The sequence below is a fragment of the Nycticebus coucang genome, chromosome 14, assembly GCF_027406575.1.
Source record: "Nycticebus coucang isolate mNycCou1 chromosome 14, mNycCou1.pri, whole genome shotgun sequence".
Taxonomy (NCBI): Eukaryota; Metazoa; Chordata; class Mammalia; order Primates; family Lorisidae; genus Nycticebus; species Nycticebus coucang.
In genome coordinates, this window is record NC_069793.1 from 7,611,969 (window position 1) to 7,629,798 (window position 17,830).

General features: G+C 51.5%; 1 protein-coding gene and 1 pseudogene across 1 annotated transcript; both read left to right on the plus strand.

Annotated features, from left to right (window-relative positions):
* Positions 1 to 16: 16 nt before the first annotated feature.
* SPINDOC (spindlin interactor and repressor of chromatin binding) lies at positions 17 to 17,018 on the plus strand. The gene is made up of 6 exons (XM_053560596.1): positions 17 to 446; positions 6,407 to 6,736; positions 6,820 to 6,972; positions 7,126 to 7,251; positions 7,405 to 7,599; positions 16,230 to 17,018. Exons 1-6 carry the CDS (start codon positions 320 to 322, stop codon positions 16,439 to 16,441), a joined length of 1,143 nt encoding a protein of 380 aa, XP_053416571.1. The 5' UTR covers positions 17 to 319; the 3' UTR covers positions 16,442 to 17,018.
* LOC128564790 (adenosine 5'-monophosphoramidase HINT1-like) lies at positions 3,494 to 4,452 on the plus strand (annotated as a pseudogene).
* Positions 17,019 to 17,830: the final 812 nt, after the last annotated feature.

Sequence of the window (17,830 nt, forward strand, 5' to 3'; positions counted from 1 at the left end):
TTACTGGGTCTGGGGCGGGCCGGCGGCGGGCCAGCCGGGCGGGCGCCGACAATGAGCCTCCATAAAAGGCAGAAGCGGGGGGCTGGGGCCCCGGATTGAGCCCTCCCCGCCCGGGGTCTGGACAATCTGAGGTCTCCGGGAGGCCCGGACGCGCCCGTCGCAGGCCCGGCCGGCGAGCGGCGCGCGGCGGGGAGGGCGCTGCGCGGGGCGGGCCGCGGGCCCGGCGCTGTCCCGGGCGGGAGACTGCCGCCGGCTGCGCGCCGAGGCCTGCGCGCCCGTCCTCCCGCGTGCAGACACGGCGGCTGCCTACCGCCGCACCATGGCCCTGAAGGCCGAGGGCGCCCCGCTCGACTGCTTCGAGGTGACGCTCAAATGCGAGGAAGGGGAGGACGACGAGGAGGCCATGGTGGTGGCCGTAATTCCGCGGCCGGAGCCGATGCTCAGAGGTGAAAATAGGAGGGGACTCCGCTTACGCGTCACGGCCCGGGACATGGGCTGCCTCTGCCCAGTGGTGGTCCTGGTCTCGGGCACTGCCTCACTCCCTCCAGTCCCGGGGTCCACGTCCTCCCCACCCCCCTATCTGGGTCCAGGGCGCGCGCTTGCTCCTCCCCCACCAGTGTTTGGAATCTCAGGCCTCCTCGAATTCCCCCGCCCAGGGTCTGGAGACTTCGATCCACGCCCGGCGCGCTCCGGATCTTCCGGTACCCGGGCGCCCCCTTTCCCGGGCCTTGCACGGGAGGCCCCCCGGAGGCGCTGGGCTGCGGCCGCGGTCTTACCGCCCCAGCGAGGCGGAGGGAAGCGCAGGAGCCAGGCCGTATTTAGGCCGAGGGGCGGCAGGGCCTCTAGGCCCAAGGGTGGACAAAGCAGCTAGGTGTCCAGTGCGATTCGGAGGATGGAGCTGCTGCGTACCTCTTAAAGAATTTTAAGGCCTCTCCAAGCATAAAGCTTTTCTCCACCCCTCCCCCAGGCCTTCCACTTGCGTGTGCCACAGGTGTCAGATTCTAGAGAGGGGCGATGAATGGGACTGCACGTAGCACGCAGTTTTGTAAAAACAGTTGCTTGCTGGGGGCGGGGGGGGGGGAGCTCGGCCACCCTAGAAGATTAGCCTGGGGGGTCTTGAGGAACAATCGGGGAACTCGCTCTGTGCTCTCCCCTCTCCCCCAGTCACCCATTTCTTTAGTCCTCAGAACTTGCAAACGGTAAGAAACAAAGAGCCCTCTTTGTGGAATACTTACATTCATGAAAACGCAGTATCTTTACATTCTCCAATACCTCTTTTCCCTATGCACGGAAGTACCTGAAGAGGTTAAGAGCAGGGCCATTCATTGAACCTCAGTGAAACAGAGGATTATAAAATTAATGAGGGAAGTAAAGGTCACCTCCCTTTTCAGAGCATTGTGTCCAGCAGACAGGTTAGTTTCGGACTAATGCTAATATTTATCCAGTGCTTGCTGGGGATAGTCAGAGGCTGTCTCAGTCAATCTTCTGAAAAACTCTACAAGGGCAGCTTTACTCCCACTGTTAGGGGGGAAATAGAAGCCCAGGAAAGTTATTTCATTCAACTAATGTTTATTGAGCACCTGCTGTATGTCAGGCAGTGTTTTATGTTAGGGATGGTAATTTGATAAACAAAGCAACCAAACCCTGCCCTTGAGGAATATCTATATACCAATGGCTGCAAACAGATAAATGGATAAATGTATAGTATGTCAGGTGGCAATAGATGGTTCAGGACAAGGAGGTGGGGGCTGAGTATTTTCTTTGGTATGTTAAAGGGTTAAGAAAGGCTTCTCTACAATTTTGAGCACAGACCTGAAGAAAGGGAGAGAGCCAGCCTAGTAAATGGTAGCTAGAGAAAAAACACTGCAGGCAGTAGGAATATCAAGTGCAAAGGTCCTGAGGTACCTGCTTCTGGAAAGATTTGGGGTGTGAGAAAAAGACTGAATGTAAGGCTTTTGGCCTAAACAACTAAAGCTGTTTACTGAGATGGCGAGAATAGGGTGCAGGCTTATGGGAGACAGGGAGTTACGGTTTGAACATGGTAAGTTTGAGATGCCTATTACACATTCAAGAAGAGGAGTTGGCTAGGCAGATACCTAACTAGATTTCCTGGGGGAATCCAGCTGGAGGTATAAATATGGCAGTTGTCAGCAGACAGGCAATGGGATGAGGCTCATCAGAAGAAGGAATTAGACAAAGAAGTGACACAAGGATTGAGTCCTAGAATATTCCAGTGATTACAGGTTGGAGATAGAGTCATTCCCTCATCTGAAATTACTAATTGCCAGGCACTATTCTCCATCTGGAAGATATAAATGCAGAACGCCAAAAATCTGCTGTCAAGGCCAGGTGCGGTGGCTCACACTTGTAATCCTAGCACTCTGGAAGGCTGAGGCAGGAGGATCCTTTGAACTCAGGAGTTGGACACCAGACTGAACAAGAATAAAGAAATTAGCTGGGCATCATGGCAGGCACCTGTAGTCCCAGCTACCCAGGAGGCTGAGGCAGGAGAATTGCTTGATGAACTCAGGAGTTTGAGGCTTGGCGCCTGTAGCACAGTGGTTATGGCTCCAGCCACATACACCAAGGGTGGTGGGTTTGAATCCAGCCTGGGCCAGCTAAACAACTGCAGCCAAAAAATAGTGGGGCATTGAGGCTGGTGCCTATAGTCCCAGAAGTTCTAATGTTAACTTGGGAAGCTGAGGCAAGACAATCACTTAAACCCAAGAGTTGGAGGTTGCTGTGAGCTGTGACGCTCTGGTGCTCTACCAAGGGTAACATAGTGAGACTCCGTCTCAAAAAAAAAAAAAGGAGTTTGAGATTGCTGTAAGCCAGGCTAACACTATAGTACTCTAGCCTGGGCAATAGAGTGAGACTATCAAAAAAATTTTTTTTGTAGCCGGGCGTTGTGGGGGGTGCCTGTAGTCCTAGCTACTCAGGAGGCTGAGGCAAGAGAATCGTGTAAGCCCAAGAGTTAGAGGTTGCTGTGAGCCGTGTGACGCCACGGCACTCTACCTGAGGGCGGTACAGTGAGACTCTGTCTCTACAAAAAAAAAAAAAAAAAAAATTTTTTTTTTTTTTGGCTCATGCCTGTCATCCCAGCACTTTGGGAGACTGAAGCAGGTGGATTGCCTGAGCTCACAGGTTCAAGATCAGCCTGGGCAAGTGTAAGACCTCGTCTCTACGGGCAGCACCTGTGGCTCAAAGGAGTAGGGCGCCGGCCCCCTATGCTGGAGGTGGCGGGTTCAAACCCAGCCCCAGCCAAAAACTGCAAAAAAAAAAAAAAAAAAAAGACCTCGTCTCTAAAAAAATAGCCCGGCATTGTGGTGGGCACCTGTTGTCCCAAGCTACTTGGGAGGCTGAGGCAAGAGAATCACTTGAGCCCAAGAGTTTGAGATTGCTGTGAACTATGATGCGACGGCACTCTACTGAGGGCGATAAAGTGAGACTGTGTCTCAAAAAATAAATATATTTTTTAAATTTGCTGTCAAGACCAGGCACAATGGTTTATGCCTATAATCCTGGCCTTTGGGGCAGCTTAGGTGGGAAGAGTGCTTTGAGGCCAGGAGTTCAAGACCATCCTCAGCAACATAGCAAAACCATGTCTCTGCAAAAAAAGTTTTTTTAATTAGCCAGACATGGCAATATACGCCTGTAGTGACAGCTATTCAGGAAACTGAGGTGGGAGGATTGCTAAAACCCCAGAGTTTAAGGGTGCAGTGAGCTATAATGACATCATTGTGTTCTAGCCTGGGTATCGGAACAAGACTCTGTCTCTCAAAAAAAAAAAAAACAAAACCTGTGCTGCCATGGAACTTAACAGTGTGGTAGGGAGACAGAGTGGACAAGTAAAAGACAAACGGTGTCAAGTGGTGGTGTGTGCAGTGGAGGAAATGAGGCAGTGAGGGGATCGGGATGCTCGGGCTGGGGGAGATGGGTTGTTTGGCAGTGACCTGGAGGAAATGAGGGAGTGACGGAGAAAGTGAGAGAAGCAAGAGTGGAAGGTGGTGCCCTGGATGTGAGTGATGAAAAATCAAAATGGGCCCCTGCCTGCCCCAAGGGAGGGGAAGCTGGGATGGCAGATGAGATCACCAAAGCTCAGGTCACCCAGCCTGGTGGCAACACAATCTTCAGGGAGAGCATTGCAAGGAAATCCCAGCCAAAATCATTTTTCAGGATGACTTGCTTTCCATAATATTTCCTCTCAAGTACCAACGCATTTTCTAGTGATACCCAAGAAACACTTACATTCCAGATTTCTTGAGTAGAAGATGATGATGAAAGTTTTCTTCTTCGACATTTAATGATTGATGGCAAGAAATGTGCTGCTGATCTGAGTCTGAAGAAGGGTTATCAAATGGTGGTGAAGGAAGTTTCGGATGGGCACAGTCTGTCTATCACGTTTATCTGTGTGTTCTTGGAGGTCGGCAGATGAATTAGCCTCCTGGTTAAGCATGTTTTGGGGATAATTTGCCCTTCTCTAGGCAGCGATCAAATTCAGAAGTTCTAATGTTTTTTTTTTTTTTGTAGAGACACAGTCTCACTTTATGACCCTCCGTAGAGTGCTGTGGCCTCACACAGCTCACAGCAACCTCCAACTCCTGGGCTTAAGCGATTCTCTTGCCTCAGCCTCCCAAGTAGCTGGGACTACAGGCGCCCACCACAACGCCCGGCTATTTTTTGGTTGCAGTTTGGCCGGGGCCGGGTTTGAACCCGCCACCCTCGGTATATGGGGCCGGTGCCTTACAGACTGAGCCACAGGCGCTGCCCCAGAAGTTCTAATGTTAAATAGCACATTAATTTTTGCCCTGTATGGAGAGATTGAGGAAATAATTTTAAAAACCCATACTTAATAAAAGACATTGGTGCATTTTTTTGTTTGTTTGTTTTGGGGGGGGTTTTTTGAGACAGTCTCACTTTGTCGCCCTCGGTAGAGTGCTGTGGCATCACAGCTCACAGTAACCTCCAACTCTTGGGCTTAAGTGATTCTCTTGCCTCAGTCTCCCAAGTAGCTGGGACTACAGGCGCCCGCCACAACACCCAGCTATTTTTTGTTGCAGTTGTCATTGTTTAGCTGGCCTGGGCCGGGTTCGAACCCACCACCCTCCATGTATGTGGCTGGCACCATAACCACTGTGCTACATGTAACTTGAGCCTGTTACATGAGTTAAAAAAAAAAAATCAAGATGGAGGAGCTGGGTGTGGTGGCTCACACCTGTAATCCTAGCACTCTAGGAGGCCAAAGTGGGAGAATCACTTGAGCTTAGCAGTTCGAGGCCAGCCTAAGTAATAAAAACAGAAAAATTAGCTGGGCACTGTGACGGGTGCCCTGTAGTCCCAGCTATTCAGAAGGCTGAGGTAGGAGGATCACTTGAGCCCAGGAGTTTGAGGTTGCTGTGAGCTAGGCTGACACTATAGCAGTCTAGCCCAGGTGACAGAGTGAGACTGTCTCCAAAAAAAAAAAAAGAAAATTGAGGTAGAGGAAGTGATTGGCACATTGAAAGATTAACTACTGTGTTTAATGTTGGTGACCTTGGCGAGGGCTGTTTTGGAGAATAGAGAATAGTGGTGGGGGAAAAAAAGCAGATTGCAACTGAGAGGTTGGGGTTCCTGCCCATGCTCACACAAGAGATAGTTAGGACCCAACTCAGACCTAGATTTTTTGAGTCTAAGCCAAGGCTCATATCCATTTCAAATGCTACCTCTTCCATATAGCCTCCAGGGGTTAGAGCTTCCCACTTCCCATGTTTGTATTTTTTCCCATCTTTGGAAGGTGGGAGAGAGTTACAACCAGGAGAGGTCATAGGTGTGTCACAGAAGTGCTGAGCTGCCAGGCTGGCATGGGTCTAAGGTCACTTTGTTGTGCTTTAAGGGGCTCCTGTCCTGTTTGGGTGAATGGAGAGCGGGTGACGGGTGGGAGAGTGTCAGAGCACTGCAGAAGGCAGGCCAGCAGCTCTGGGGGTGGGGGGTGGGGTGGCCTTTCCTAAGATGGCACTATTTTCTGTCCTCACCCTCAAGAAAGTGTACACTGCTGCCTAGAAGTCACATGCAGATGAAATCAAGTGTTGGATGGGGATCTAGAAGGCTTTGCGGAGGTGACATCACCCAGACTGATCAGGGTGGTCTGGACAGATGCACAGAGGCTGGGGACCTGTAAGAACAGAGCCTGTTGGAAAAATGGATGTCATCCTGAGGTTCAAGACTAGATTGAGAGAGGGCACAGAGGCAAGCGTAGAAGGACCCCAGGCACACTGGCTGTGTTCAGGGTAGCTGGGGCCTCTCCACTGTGGATGGGAATGGACCCCTCCCCTGTGCCACACAAGCCACCAAATTTGGGGACTCAAATGCTAAGTATTAATGGCCTTGGGCACCTTTTTTGATGACACTCTCCCCTCTCCGTCCACAGTGACCCAACAGGAGAAGACCCCACCACCTAGAACCAGCCTGCTGGAGGCCAGCGGTGATGGCTGTGAGGAGCCAAAGCATCAGCTGTCTTGGGAGCAGGAGTTCCTGGTGGGCAACAGCCCTGGAGGTAGTGGGCGGGCACTGTGCATGGTGTGTGGTGCCGAGATCCTGTCCCCATCAGCGGACACGGCTCGTGCACACATTCTGGAGCAGCACCCCCATACCCTGGACCTGAGCCCCTCTGAGAAGAGCAACATCTTGGAGGCCTGGGGCGAGGGAGTGGCCCTTCTGCAGGACATCAGGGCTGACCAGCCGTCCCCACCCAACTCAGGTAGTTGGGCCTCGGGTGAGGGTGGAGGGAGAGATTGGACCTGGTGGGGCACCCAGAGCTCACAAGGTCTCTGTCCCCTTCAGAATCAGCCCGGGATGTGGAGCCAGACCCAGACTCCAACCCAGACTCTGCAGGAATGCCAGCGGAGATAGTTGTGCTCCTTGACCCGGAGGACAACCCAGCCCTCCCCAAAAGGATCCGTCCCAGGGGACTCCGCCCCCTCCTGGAGCTTCCTGGTCAGTCAACTCCCTTCCAGGGAGGCTCAGTGGGGGTGGGGGCTTGGGAGATGGGCTGAGGCCCAGACCCTGTGTCCTCAGCAGGTATCCTTAAGAACCTCAGGGTTCAGGCATGGCCTCCTAAAAAACCTATAAGATCTTTTGGTTTTGCAGCTGCCTCTGCTACAGAGCCAGGAAATAAGAAGCCCCGTGGTCAGCGGTGGAAAGAGTCCCCTGGGGAAGAGCCAGTCAGAAAGAAAAGAGGCAGACCTATGACCAAAAACCTGGACCCTGACCCAGGTGAAGGGGAGGTGCCTGGAGGGGGTATGGACTCTGGCTGCAGGCTTTAAGATGGGGATGGAATGGGGCCCAGGCACAGGGCATTTGCAGTTCCCCTGGGGCTCCATGGAGCTGGGCAGCTTACTGTTCTGTCCCCTGTATCTTCTCTTCCAGACCCCCCGTCACCTGAGTCACCCACAGAGGATTTCGCAGCACCAGCTGAGGTCCGACACTTCACCGATGGCAGCTTCCCTGCTGGCTTCGTCCTGCAGCTCTTCTCCCACACCCAGCTTAGGGCCCCGGACAGCAAGGACTCACCTAAAGAGGAGGAGGCAGCAGTTGTGCCCCAACCGGAAAGCCCCTCTCCAGGTGAGTTCTCCCAAAAGGGAGCAGCACAGGGGGACGTCACAGGAAGCATCCCTGGGTCTGGCCTTTGAGTGGCTACTCTGCAGCAGAGCCTGGGGTTAGGCCTGGGTGGTGCTCAGATCCTCTGGGAGATGGCGAAGGGCAGCGGTTTGAATGAAGGAGGAGGCTGGCCAGAAAGCAGAGCTTTTCTGAGCATGTGCGGGAGTTTCCTAGAATTGGGCATTAGGTTGGGTTAGGCTGGTGTTTCCCAAAAGCCTAACATTCATGTCCACACCCAGCTGGGGCCTAAGAGGTATTCAACTCACCCTGGTGGAGCAGGAGCCATCCAGCAATTCAGTGAGATGTCAAGAGACTAGACAGGTGATGAACAATGAACAGACACCTCCAGGGGACACCTGCTCAGTAAACTGCCTAGTATTAGCAATAAGCACTTGTATTTGTATGGTGTCCTGCTGATTTTAAGAAACTTCTACGTGCAGTTTATTTGGCCCTTACAAAGCTACCTTGTATAGAAGGGCAGGTTTCCATCTCCCTTTCCAAATAGAGAAACTGAGTCTCAGAGAGATGGTTTCTTCTTCTCTTCTGGTCCTTGTGTGTGTTTCCTATTTGCTGCTATAACAGATCACATAAATGTCATGGCTTAAGACAACATGTGATTTTACAGTTCTGAAGGTCAGAGATCCAAAATGCGTCTCACTGAGCTAAAATCAAAGTATCAACAGGGCCATGTTCCTTCCTAGAAGCTCTAGGGCAGCATCTGTTTTCTCGCTTTGCCCAGCTTCTAGAGGCTGCCCTCATTTCTTGGCTTGTGGCCTCTTTCCATCTGCAAAGCCAGCCAGTGGCCAGGAGAATCTATCTCAGGACACTGCCTTAAGTTCTAGCTCATCTGCCTTGCTATTGCCCATTTAAGCACCCTTGTGATTACATGGGGCTCACTCAGATTATCCTGGATAATCGCTTCATTTTTTAGTTCACTGATAAGCAACCTTAATTCCGTCTATAGCCTTCATTCCCACTTGCTGTGTAACAGAACATATTCATAGGTTCTGGGGATTAGGACGTGGGTGTCTTCTTTGAAGGTGGCAGGGGCATTGTTCTACCTACCACAGTCATATATGTAACCCAGTGGTAACATAAAGTTAGTATGAAACTAGAGTGTGTTCTGGCAGGGCAGAGGCCAAGCCTGGGTCCTGTCTTTGCCTCTCCGTACCAAGCACAGCCCACAGCATCTCAGGCACTCAGAAAATGCTTCTTAAAGGAGTGAGGGGGTATGGAGTGCCTGTCTTGTCCCAGCTTGTCTGAAATGTGTGTTTGGAGTCAGATCCCAGAGAAAAATGGCCAACAGGGTGGCTGGAAGCTGCCCAGGGCAGGGCTCTCAAAAAGAGTTATGCTTTTTGCATAAATTAAAAAGCCAGACTCAGTACCTGTAGCTCAGTGGTTAGGGTGATGACCACATGCACTAGGGTTGGTAGGTTCAAACCCTTCCTGGGCCTGCTAAACAACAAAGACGACAACAAAAAAATAGCCAGGTGTTGTGGCAGGACCTATAGTCCCAGCTACTTGGGAGGCTGAGGCAAGAAAATCACTTAAGCCCAAGAGTTGGAGGTTGCTGTGAGCTGTGATGTCACGGCACTCTATCCAGGGCAACATAATGAGACTCTGTCCCAAAATAAATAAATAAGTAAACAGCCAGCAGTGACTTGCCCTTCCAGTCCCATCTACTTGCCTATAGTATCTACGCTTGCTAGTTTTTTGTTGTTCTTGAGACCAAGTCCCACCCTGTGCCCTGAGCAGAGTGCAGTGGCGTCGTAGCTCACTGTAACCTTAGACTCGGGCTGTGGGCATCCCGCTCCCTCAATCTCCAGAAGCCGCTGGGATTACAGGCATTCGCCACGGTGCCCAACTTTGTTTTTCCATTTTTTTCATAAGTCGGAGTCTCACTCTCGCTCAGGCTAGTCTCGAACTCCTGAGCTCAAGCAATTCTCCCTCTTAAGCCTCCCACAGTGTTGGTATTATAGACATGAGCCACCGTAGCCAGCACACTTTGACTAGTTTGATTGTATCCTTCAGACACAGCTGTGTGTGTGTGTACACGCACACACGCACACATTGCTTTTATTTATTCGTTTATTTGCCAAATTTGGCCCCCCATTTTCTGATCTCAAGGTAAGCCTCACCCTCTTCAGGCAGTTCACGCTTTTAACTGCCTCACGTTCAGCTTGAGTCACATTGCAGCCCTGCCTCCCCAGGACCACGTACTCTGCTGGGACTTGGGCATTCCCCAGGTGTCCTCTTCGGGGGATCTCTGTTCTGGCTGGCCTCTTCTGCTGTCCAATGGGTCTTCTGGTTTCATTCTCAAAAGAGAGCCCAAACTCCACTTATCTGGAGTGGTGAGTAGATGAGAATAGAATCCCTGAGATTTTAGGTTCCTTTGGGGTAAATGGGCAAACCCTGAGAGGAATGGGGGTTCACCTTGCTGAGTGAATGACCTGAGGGAGATGGAGGACATTGCAGGGTCTTCGTAGCCATGGCAGGATTTTTGGAGGTTGGAGGTGGCCCGGAAGCTGCAGAAGACACTAACTCATGCAGCAGTGAGTACTCCCAGGAGCCCAGCCTGAGGGAATTTTTTGTGGCCTTAACATGAGTAAGGCAGTTGGTCCCCAGAACCTCAGTCTAGGGGCACAGGTTGGAGGCAGTGACGCTTTTGGGTTTTTTTGTTGTTTTTTTTTTTTTTTTTGTCCAGAGCTGGGTTTGAACCCGCCACCTCCAGCATGTGGGGCTGGCGCCCTATCCCTTTGAGCCATAGGCGCCACCCGGCAGTGACGCTTCAAAGACTAGTGGGGCACCCTTGGTGCTCCTGTGCAGAGCAGGGGTTCTGGACCTGTGATTTCAGACTGTTACAAGAACCCGCAGGTTGGACAGGATGTCTCAGAAACCTGTGAAGCTTCAGCAAGAATGTCCCTGTGGGGCAGCGCCTGTGGCTCAAGGAGTAGGGCGCTGGTCCCATATGCCGGAGGTGGTGGGTTCAAACCCAGCCCCGGCCAAAAACTACAAAAAAAAAAAAAAAAGAATGTCCCTGTTTTCTGTACCATTATGTGTGGACTGAAGTTCTCTGAAGACTTTGTCAGAATAAAGATCCTGCCACTTTGAAAAAATCTTGGATTTAGCAGTTGGAAAAGATCACGGTAGTCATGTTAGCTGAGCAGATGGATAGTTGGGGATGTGAAGCAGTCTGGGAAGACCTTTTTTTTTTTTTTTTTTTTTTTTTGTAGAGACAGAGTTTCACTTTATTGCCCTCGGTAGAGTGCTGTGGCATCACAGCTCACAGCAACCTCCAACTCCTGGGCTTAAGCGATTCTCCTGCCTCAGCCTCCCAAGTAGCTGGGACTACAGGCGCCCACCACAACGCCCAGCTATTTTTTTGTTGCAGTTTGGCCGGGGCTGGGTTTGAACCCACCACCCTCGGTATATGGGGCCGGCGCCCTGCTCACTGAGCCACAGGCGCCGCCCAGTCTAGGAAGACTTTATAGAACTTTCCAAGGATCCCGTAGGATGAGGGTGGGGAGAGTGTCCAGGTCAGGAGAGAAGGTGGGCCTAGAGGACACACAAATAATGGAGAAAAGAAGGCTAGGCGAGGTGGCTCTCTTCTCGCACTCTGGGAGGCCAAGACAGGAGGATCCCTTGAGCTCAGGAGTTTGAGACCAGTCTAAGTAAGAGTGAGATCTTGTCTCCACTAAAAATAGAAAAGAATTAGCCAAGTGTCATGGCAAGTGCCTATAGTCCCAGCTATGCAGGAGGCTGAGGCAGGAAAATCGCTTAAACTGAGGAGTTGGAGGTTGCTGTGAACTAGGCTGAAGCCACGGCACTCTAGCCTGAGCAACAGTGAGACCCCATGTCTACTAAAAATAGTAAAACTGGCCAGGCTTGGTGGTGAGCGCCTGTAGTCCCAGCTACTGGAGAAGCTGAGGCAGGAGGATCGCTTGATCCTGAGAGTTTGCGGTTGCTGTGAGCTATGACACTATAGTACTCTATCCAGGGTAATGTCCAGAGTGAGACTTTTATCTCAAAAAAAGGGAAAAAAGAGCCTCTTTGCCTTGCTGGTGTTTTATTTTAAAAGTAGAACCTGCAGGGCAGTGCCTGTGGCTCCATGGGTAGGGCGGTGGCCCTATATACCAAGAGTGGCAGGTTCAAACCCTGGCCTGGGCCAAACTGCAACAAAAAAATAGCCGGGCGTTGTGGAAGGTGCCTGTGGTCCCAGCTACTCTGGAGGCTGAGGCAAGAGAATCGCCTAAGCCCAGGAGTTTGAGTTTGCTGTGAGCTGTGACGCTACGGCACTCTACTCAGGGCAATAAAGTGAGGCTCTGTCTCTAAAAAAAAAAAAAAAAAGTAGAATTTAGAGTCTCAGATCCTGTAGCTCAGTGAGTAGGGCACTGGCCACATATACCAATGCTGGTGGGTTTGAGCCTGGCTGGGCCTGCTAAACGACAATGACAACTACAACCGAAAAATAGCTGGGCGTTGTGGCGGGTGCCTGTAGTCCCAGTTACTTGCAGGGCTGAGGCAAGAGAATCTCTTAAGCCCAGGCGTTTTGAGTTTTCTGTAAACTGTGACCCCATAGCACTCTACCAAGGGCGACATGATGAGATTGTCTCTCAAAAAATTTTTAAAAAAGGTACAACCTAGAGATCTGACTTCGGATACCTTGGCCAGATCCAGCGCGTTTTCAGGCTGGACCACGAAGGAAGTTACCAAGAGCCAATGCACAGGCATGAACGTGAGGTTCCTGAGGGTCTGTGTATGTGTTCACTGCTGTGTCCTGAGTACTTGTAACGGGGCCTGGCACGAAGAAAACCCTCAGTATACCTTTATTGAAAGGGTGGGTAGATGATTGATAGGTATGATAGCTGCCTTCACTTGTCCCTGCTCAGATAGGCCTTAGTGAGGCACAAGGGAAATGGGCCTAGCCCCACTCTCCACAGAAGCAGCAGGTCTGTGTGAGTGTGTGTGAGCACCTGTGCACAAATTGGAGGGAAAGGAGGGGAGTGATGCTGGGAAGCACAGGAATTCAGGCAGGGATGGAAGAGAAGTAGGGGCAGTGTGGGGTGGGGTGGGCAAGACCTCAGTTGGTCCCGGGCTTTAACCCTCCAGGCTTTCTCATGGCTGTGGAGCTCTTATCTCCCTACCTTCTCAGGCCTTACTCTCTGACCTCCTTACCCTCCTGTGCCAGGAAGAATTGGCACTCAATTCGCTTGGCTTGGAAAGTCCACACGTCTTGAGTCCTTACTGTGTACTTAACTCTTGTAATACATCCTCTCACTAAATCCACATGACCAGCATGTAAGGTGTTAGGATTTCCATTTTACAGAAGAGGAGACTGAGCCTCAGGGAGGTTAGGTGCCTGCTCAGGGCCACTCAGCCAGTCTGCGGCAGCTTCTCGTATTTCCAATACCCACGTGGGCACCTCACCTACAAACAGTGTCCTCCCTCTCATTCCTCCAGTGCTCAGTCCGTATTTCCATATCCGCTGCTTTGTGTCCTTCTGCTCCTGGCTTCGCTAGTCCCTCTATCCATTGCTGGAGCCCACCCTCTCCCTGCCTCTCAGGCCACCTCTTCTGGGTCTTTCCCATCCACCAACACAAAACTGTATTTCTCCCTCCCTTGCCTGTCCTCCTTCTACCCACTGTCCTATTTGTCCCCAAATCTTTGCAGCAAAGCTGGAAAGCATTTTCTAAACCAATTGCCCCTGGTCTCTTTCTGGAATCCACATCAGTCAAACTTTCATCCTTAACACATGAAAATTGCTTCTTTGGCAAGGTCACCATTGACATCCATAAAATGAAATCCAGTGGTGGATTCCAGATGTTCTCTTCCCTAATCTGATAGTAACAACGGACCCATTGCTCCTTCCTGGAGGCAGCTTACCTCCCTTGGCTTTTGGGCAGCTGCTTACCTGGTTTTCCCACTACCTTGCTAGCTATTCCTTCTCGGTTTTTCTTGCTTGTTCATTTCAGCTCCCAGAGTTTGAACCTTATCACGTCGCTGTCTCTCTTCCCTTTCTAGATGATAAAGGCCTTTAGGTTGGGGGTCTGTTTCGTGCACTGTAATATCCCCAGTGTCCAGCGCAGAGTAGATGCTGCTTATGTCTGGTGAATGAATAAATGATAAATACCAGCAGCCATGGGTCAGTGTCTGTATTCACTCCCTGGGAGATTTCATGCAGGGTCACAGCTTTCAGTAACCATTTATGTTCCTATAACTCCCAGCTCGGCCCCTTTACCCTGCTGCTAGCCTCTCTTCCAGTTGCCCAGGTGACATCTCTACTTGGTTGTCTAAAAGCTCTCTCAAATTTGGCATTTCCAAACTGAACCCTCCCCCCAGCCACTCTGCTTCTCCCCTCTTCCCTTTCCCAGTAAACTGGCACCTCATCTTCAATGTTCTGTGGCCAAATCCTCAAAGTCATCGTCTTCTGTCTCCTTCCAACCCCACACCAGTCTGACAGCAGATCCTCCAAAATAAGTTTAAAGGCTCGGTGCCCATAGCTCAGTGAGTAAGGGCACCAGCCATATACACCAAGGCTGGCAGGTTCAAGCCTGGCCCGGGCCAGCTAAACAATGATAACTCCAACCAAAAAATAGCCGGTTGTTGTGGCAGGTGCCTATAGTCCCAGCTACTTGGGAGGCTGAGGCAAGAGAATTGCTTAAGCCCAAGAGTTTGAGGTTGCTATGAGCTGTGACGCCATGGCCCTCTACCCAGGGCAATAGCTTGAGACTCTGTGTCAAAAAAAAAAAAAAAGTTTAGAGCTCACCTGTCACCTCCTGCTGCCAACCTAGTCAGAGCCATCTCGCCTGTTTCCTTGTATCAAACTTCTACCTGGTCTGAGCTTTGCCCACTGTGCTGTGCAGCAGCCAGTGTCCCTGCTGAAAGCACAAGTCAGATCCGGTCACTCCTCTGTTCAGAACCCTCCAATGCTGCTCCTGTCATACTGAATATAAATGCCAAGGTCCGTGTGGTGACCAGGAAGCTGCCCTGCAAGGCTCCTGACCTCTCCTGCCGCACCCGGCTCATTCTGCACAGGTCCTGGCTGTTCTGCAGCAGCCAGCATGCTCTACCAGGGTGTCCACATTTGTTCTTCCCTCTGCAACTTTTTTTTTTTTTGTAGAGAGAGAGAGAGTCTCATTGTACCGCCCTCGGTAGAGTGCTGTGTCGTCACACGGCTCACAGCAACCTCCAGCTCTTGGGCTTACGCGATTCTCTTGCATCTTTTATTTGTTCATCCTGTTCATTGGCTTTCCCATTGGAACGTAAATTACAAAAAGTCAGCTGTGTCATCTCCCCTACTGCAGTACCCCTAAGCAAACGGGACAGCCTTGGGCTCATCACTTTGTAGTTGCTCAGTAAGTTTTTGTTGAATTAATGGCCATGTAAGAGGGATTCAGCTTTCCTCAAAGAGCTTGTAGTTTATCAGTAAGGTAAAACAGCTTATGGGAAGGCAAAATAGAATTTGCTAACTGGTACAACCTGCTGGCAGCCTTTAAATCATTTTATTATTTTGAGACAAGAGTCTCACTATAAATAAAGAAAAAAAAAGTCTTACTGTGTCTCCTACAGTAGAGTGCTGTGGTGTCACAACTCACAGCAACCTCAAACTCTTGGGCTTAAGTGTTTCTTTTGCCTCAGCCTCCTGAGTCGCTGGGACTATAGGCACCTGCCACAATGCCCAGCTATTTTTTGGTTGCAGTTGTCGTTGTTTAGCAGTGGGCCTGGCTCGAACCCACCAGCCTTGGTGTATGTGGCCAGTGCCCTACTCACTGAGCTACAGGTGCCAAACCCTTTAAGTAATTTTAAAAATCAGCAAACTACAGTATACAGCAAAATGATGCCTTTCTCTGCCATATTTTAAATAACTGTATCTCTAAAAGCCACAATCGAGTTCTCAATATAGACAGTGATATAGTTGCAATCACCCTATTCAGTTTTACATTACATTTGGTTTTTAATGTAATGTAACTTTTGCACATGCCCCCATTGCAGGGATGTTTCATAGGTGTACTAGCCATGGCCATCCTTGCCCCCTATCTTGAGGCCCCATTTTGCCTGTTGTGAGTAGCTTCTCCATTCTGCGAGGGTGGACGTCTCATCCTTGTGATGGAGGTGTTGACTCTGGAGAGAGTGCCTGAAACTGCAGAGCAGCCAACCAGGCCTCTGCTCTCTGCCCCAGGGAGTCCCTCCTGAGCTCCTTGGTGGTCACAGCCATGCCTCACCCTGCTTCTGGGTGTTCCCAGCCTGTCACCTCTGCCCTACTCAGGCAGAACCCATTAGGCTAGGATGCCCAGTGATTTGGAGTCAGCGTTGTGGGGAGAGACACAGTCAGAGTTGTGGGGACATTGGGAGTCTGGCTACACCTGAGAGAGCTGTGAGCCCTGTGTTCTGGTTGATAGCATCTTTGGGTGAACCAAGAGTGGGGAATCTCCTGTAGTTCTGGGCTCCCCTTATACCGGGCACTGGGCTGTAGACATAATGAAGGTGCTGGAAATTAAGGGAGAGGGTAGTGGCTTACAGAGCTTTCAGGGAGCATCCTTGAGGCTGGGTATCTGGGGGCCCTAACTCTGCTCTCTGCTCCCATTCCTGCCCAGCTCCCCCTCCGGGGCTCCGCGGGACACTGGATCTCCAGGTTATCCGTGTGCGGATGGAGGAGCCCCCAGCAGTCAGCCTCCTGCAAGACTGGTCCAAGCACCCACAGGGCAGCAAGGGTGTGGGAGCAGGTGATACCCCAGACTGGCCCACAGTTCTGTCAGAATCCAACACCACTGTGGGAGGGGAGCCAAAGGCGGGGAGTGGGGTATAAATTCTTTCCTGGGGAGGGGAGGGAGGGATGAGGGGAGGGAGGGAGGTGGGGAGGAGGCAGCATTGCCCTTTGGCTTATAACTTAGCTGCCCAGCTTGGCCACCTGGCAGAGAGGGTAAGACCAGGTGCCAGGGCAGGGTGGGGGTGGGGCAGTACCCATTAGTGCCTCAGGCACTACAAGATGTCTGCCCCAGCCAGGCCCAAGGGCAGCCAAGGCTGTCCACAGTAGGGCATTGGGCCTGTGGAGAACACCTACCCCATCCTTTGCTGACCCAGACCTCTCTGTTCCTGCAACCCCCTCCCACCCTCTTAGCCTCCCCACCATTCTCCCCTGGCACAGTGCCTTACACAAGAGGTGGTTGTAATGGGGTTTGAACTGAGTCCCACTACCTCGGGGGACACCTCCCCTCCCCCACTTGTTCAGGCTCCTGATGGGGCCTCCATTACCTCTTCCCACCCTTCCCTGCAGGAGGCTGAGACAGCTCTCCTAGGGCTCCATTCAGTCCCTCTCTCCTTTTCATCTGTTTTCCTGTTGTATATATCACCTTTGTTGACAATAAATTATTTTTTTTTATTAAGAGAGTTCTGTCCGGGCCATCATTGAGGGATGGGGTGTGCTAGCAGGAAATCCACTTCCTTATTTTTAAATTTTTTTTGTAGAGACAGAGTCTCACTTTATGGCCCTCGGTAGAGTGCCATGGCCTCACACAGCTCACAGCAACCTCCAACTCCTGGGCCTAAGCGATTCTCCTGCCTCAGCCTCCCGAGTAGCTGGGACTACAGGCGCCCGCCACAACACCCGGCTATTTTTTGGTTGCAGTTTGGCCGGGGCCCTGTTTGAACCCACCACCCTCGGTATATGGAGCCGGCGCCCTACTGCCTGAGCCACAGGCGCCGCCCCGAAATCCACTTCCTAAAGCAACCTTGAGGGCTGGAAGGTCATCAGGGGAGCTGGGGCTGCCCTCCTTTCCCCGAGGGTGGAGTAGTACCAGGACAGGGCTTTGTTAGGCCCGTGGACAGGGTCTGACTTGTGGTGTCACTCACCAAGGGGCATCTTCCCTTCTTCTCACTTCTACTCCAGAAAGGGGGTCAGAAACATCTTTTCTGTAACATGTTGTCCCTTCCAACTCAACCTCTTAGATCTCTGTCCAAGAGAGGCCACTGTGGGGGCCCAAGGGCACTCACCTAAAGGGCTAAGAATTACCATGAACTGGGCGGCGCCTGTGGCTCGGTAAGGCGCCGGCCCCATGTACCGAGGATGGCGGGTTCAAACCCGGCCCCAGCCAAACTGCAACCAAAAAATAGCCGGGCGTTGTGGTGGGCTCCTGTGGTCCCAACTACTCGGGAGGCTGAGGCAGAAGAATCGCTTAAGCCCAGGAGTTGGAGGTTG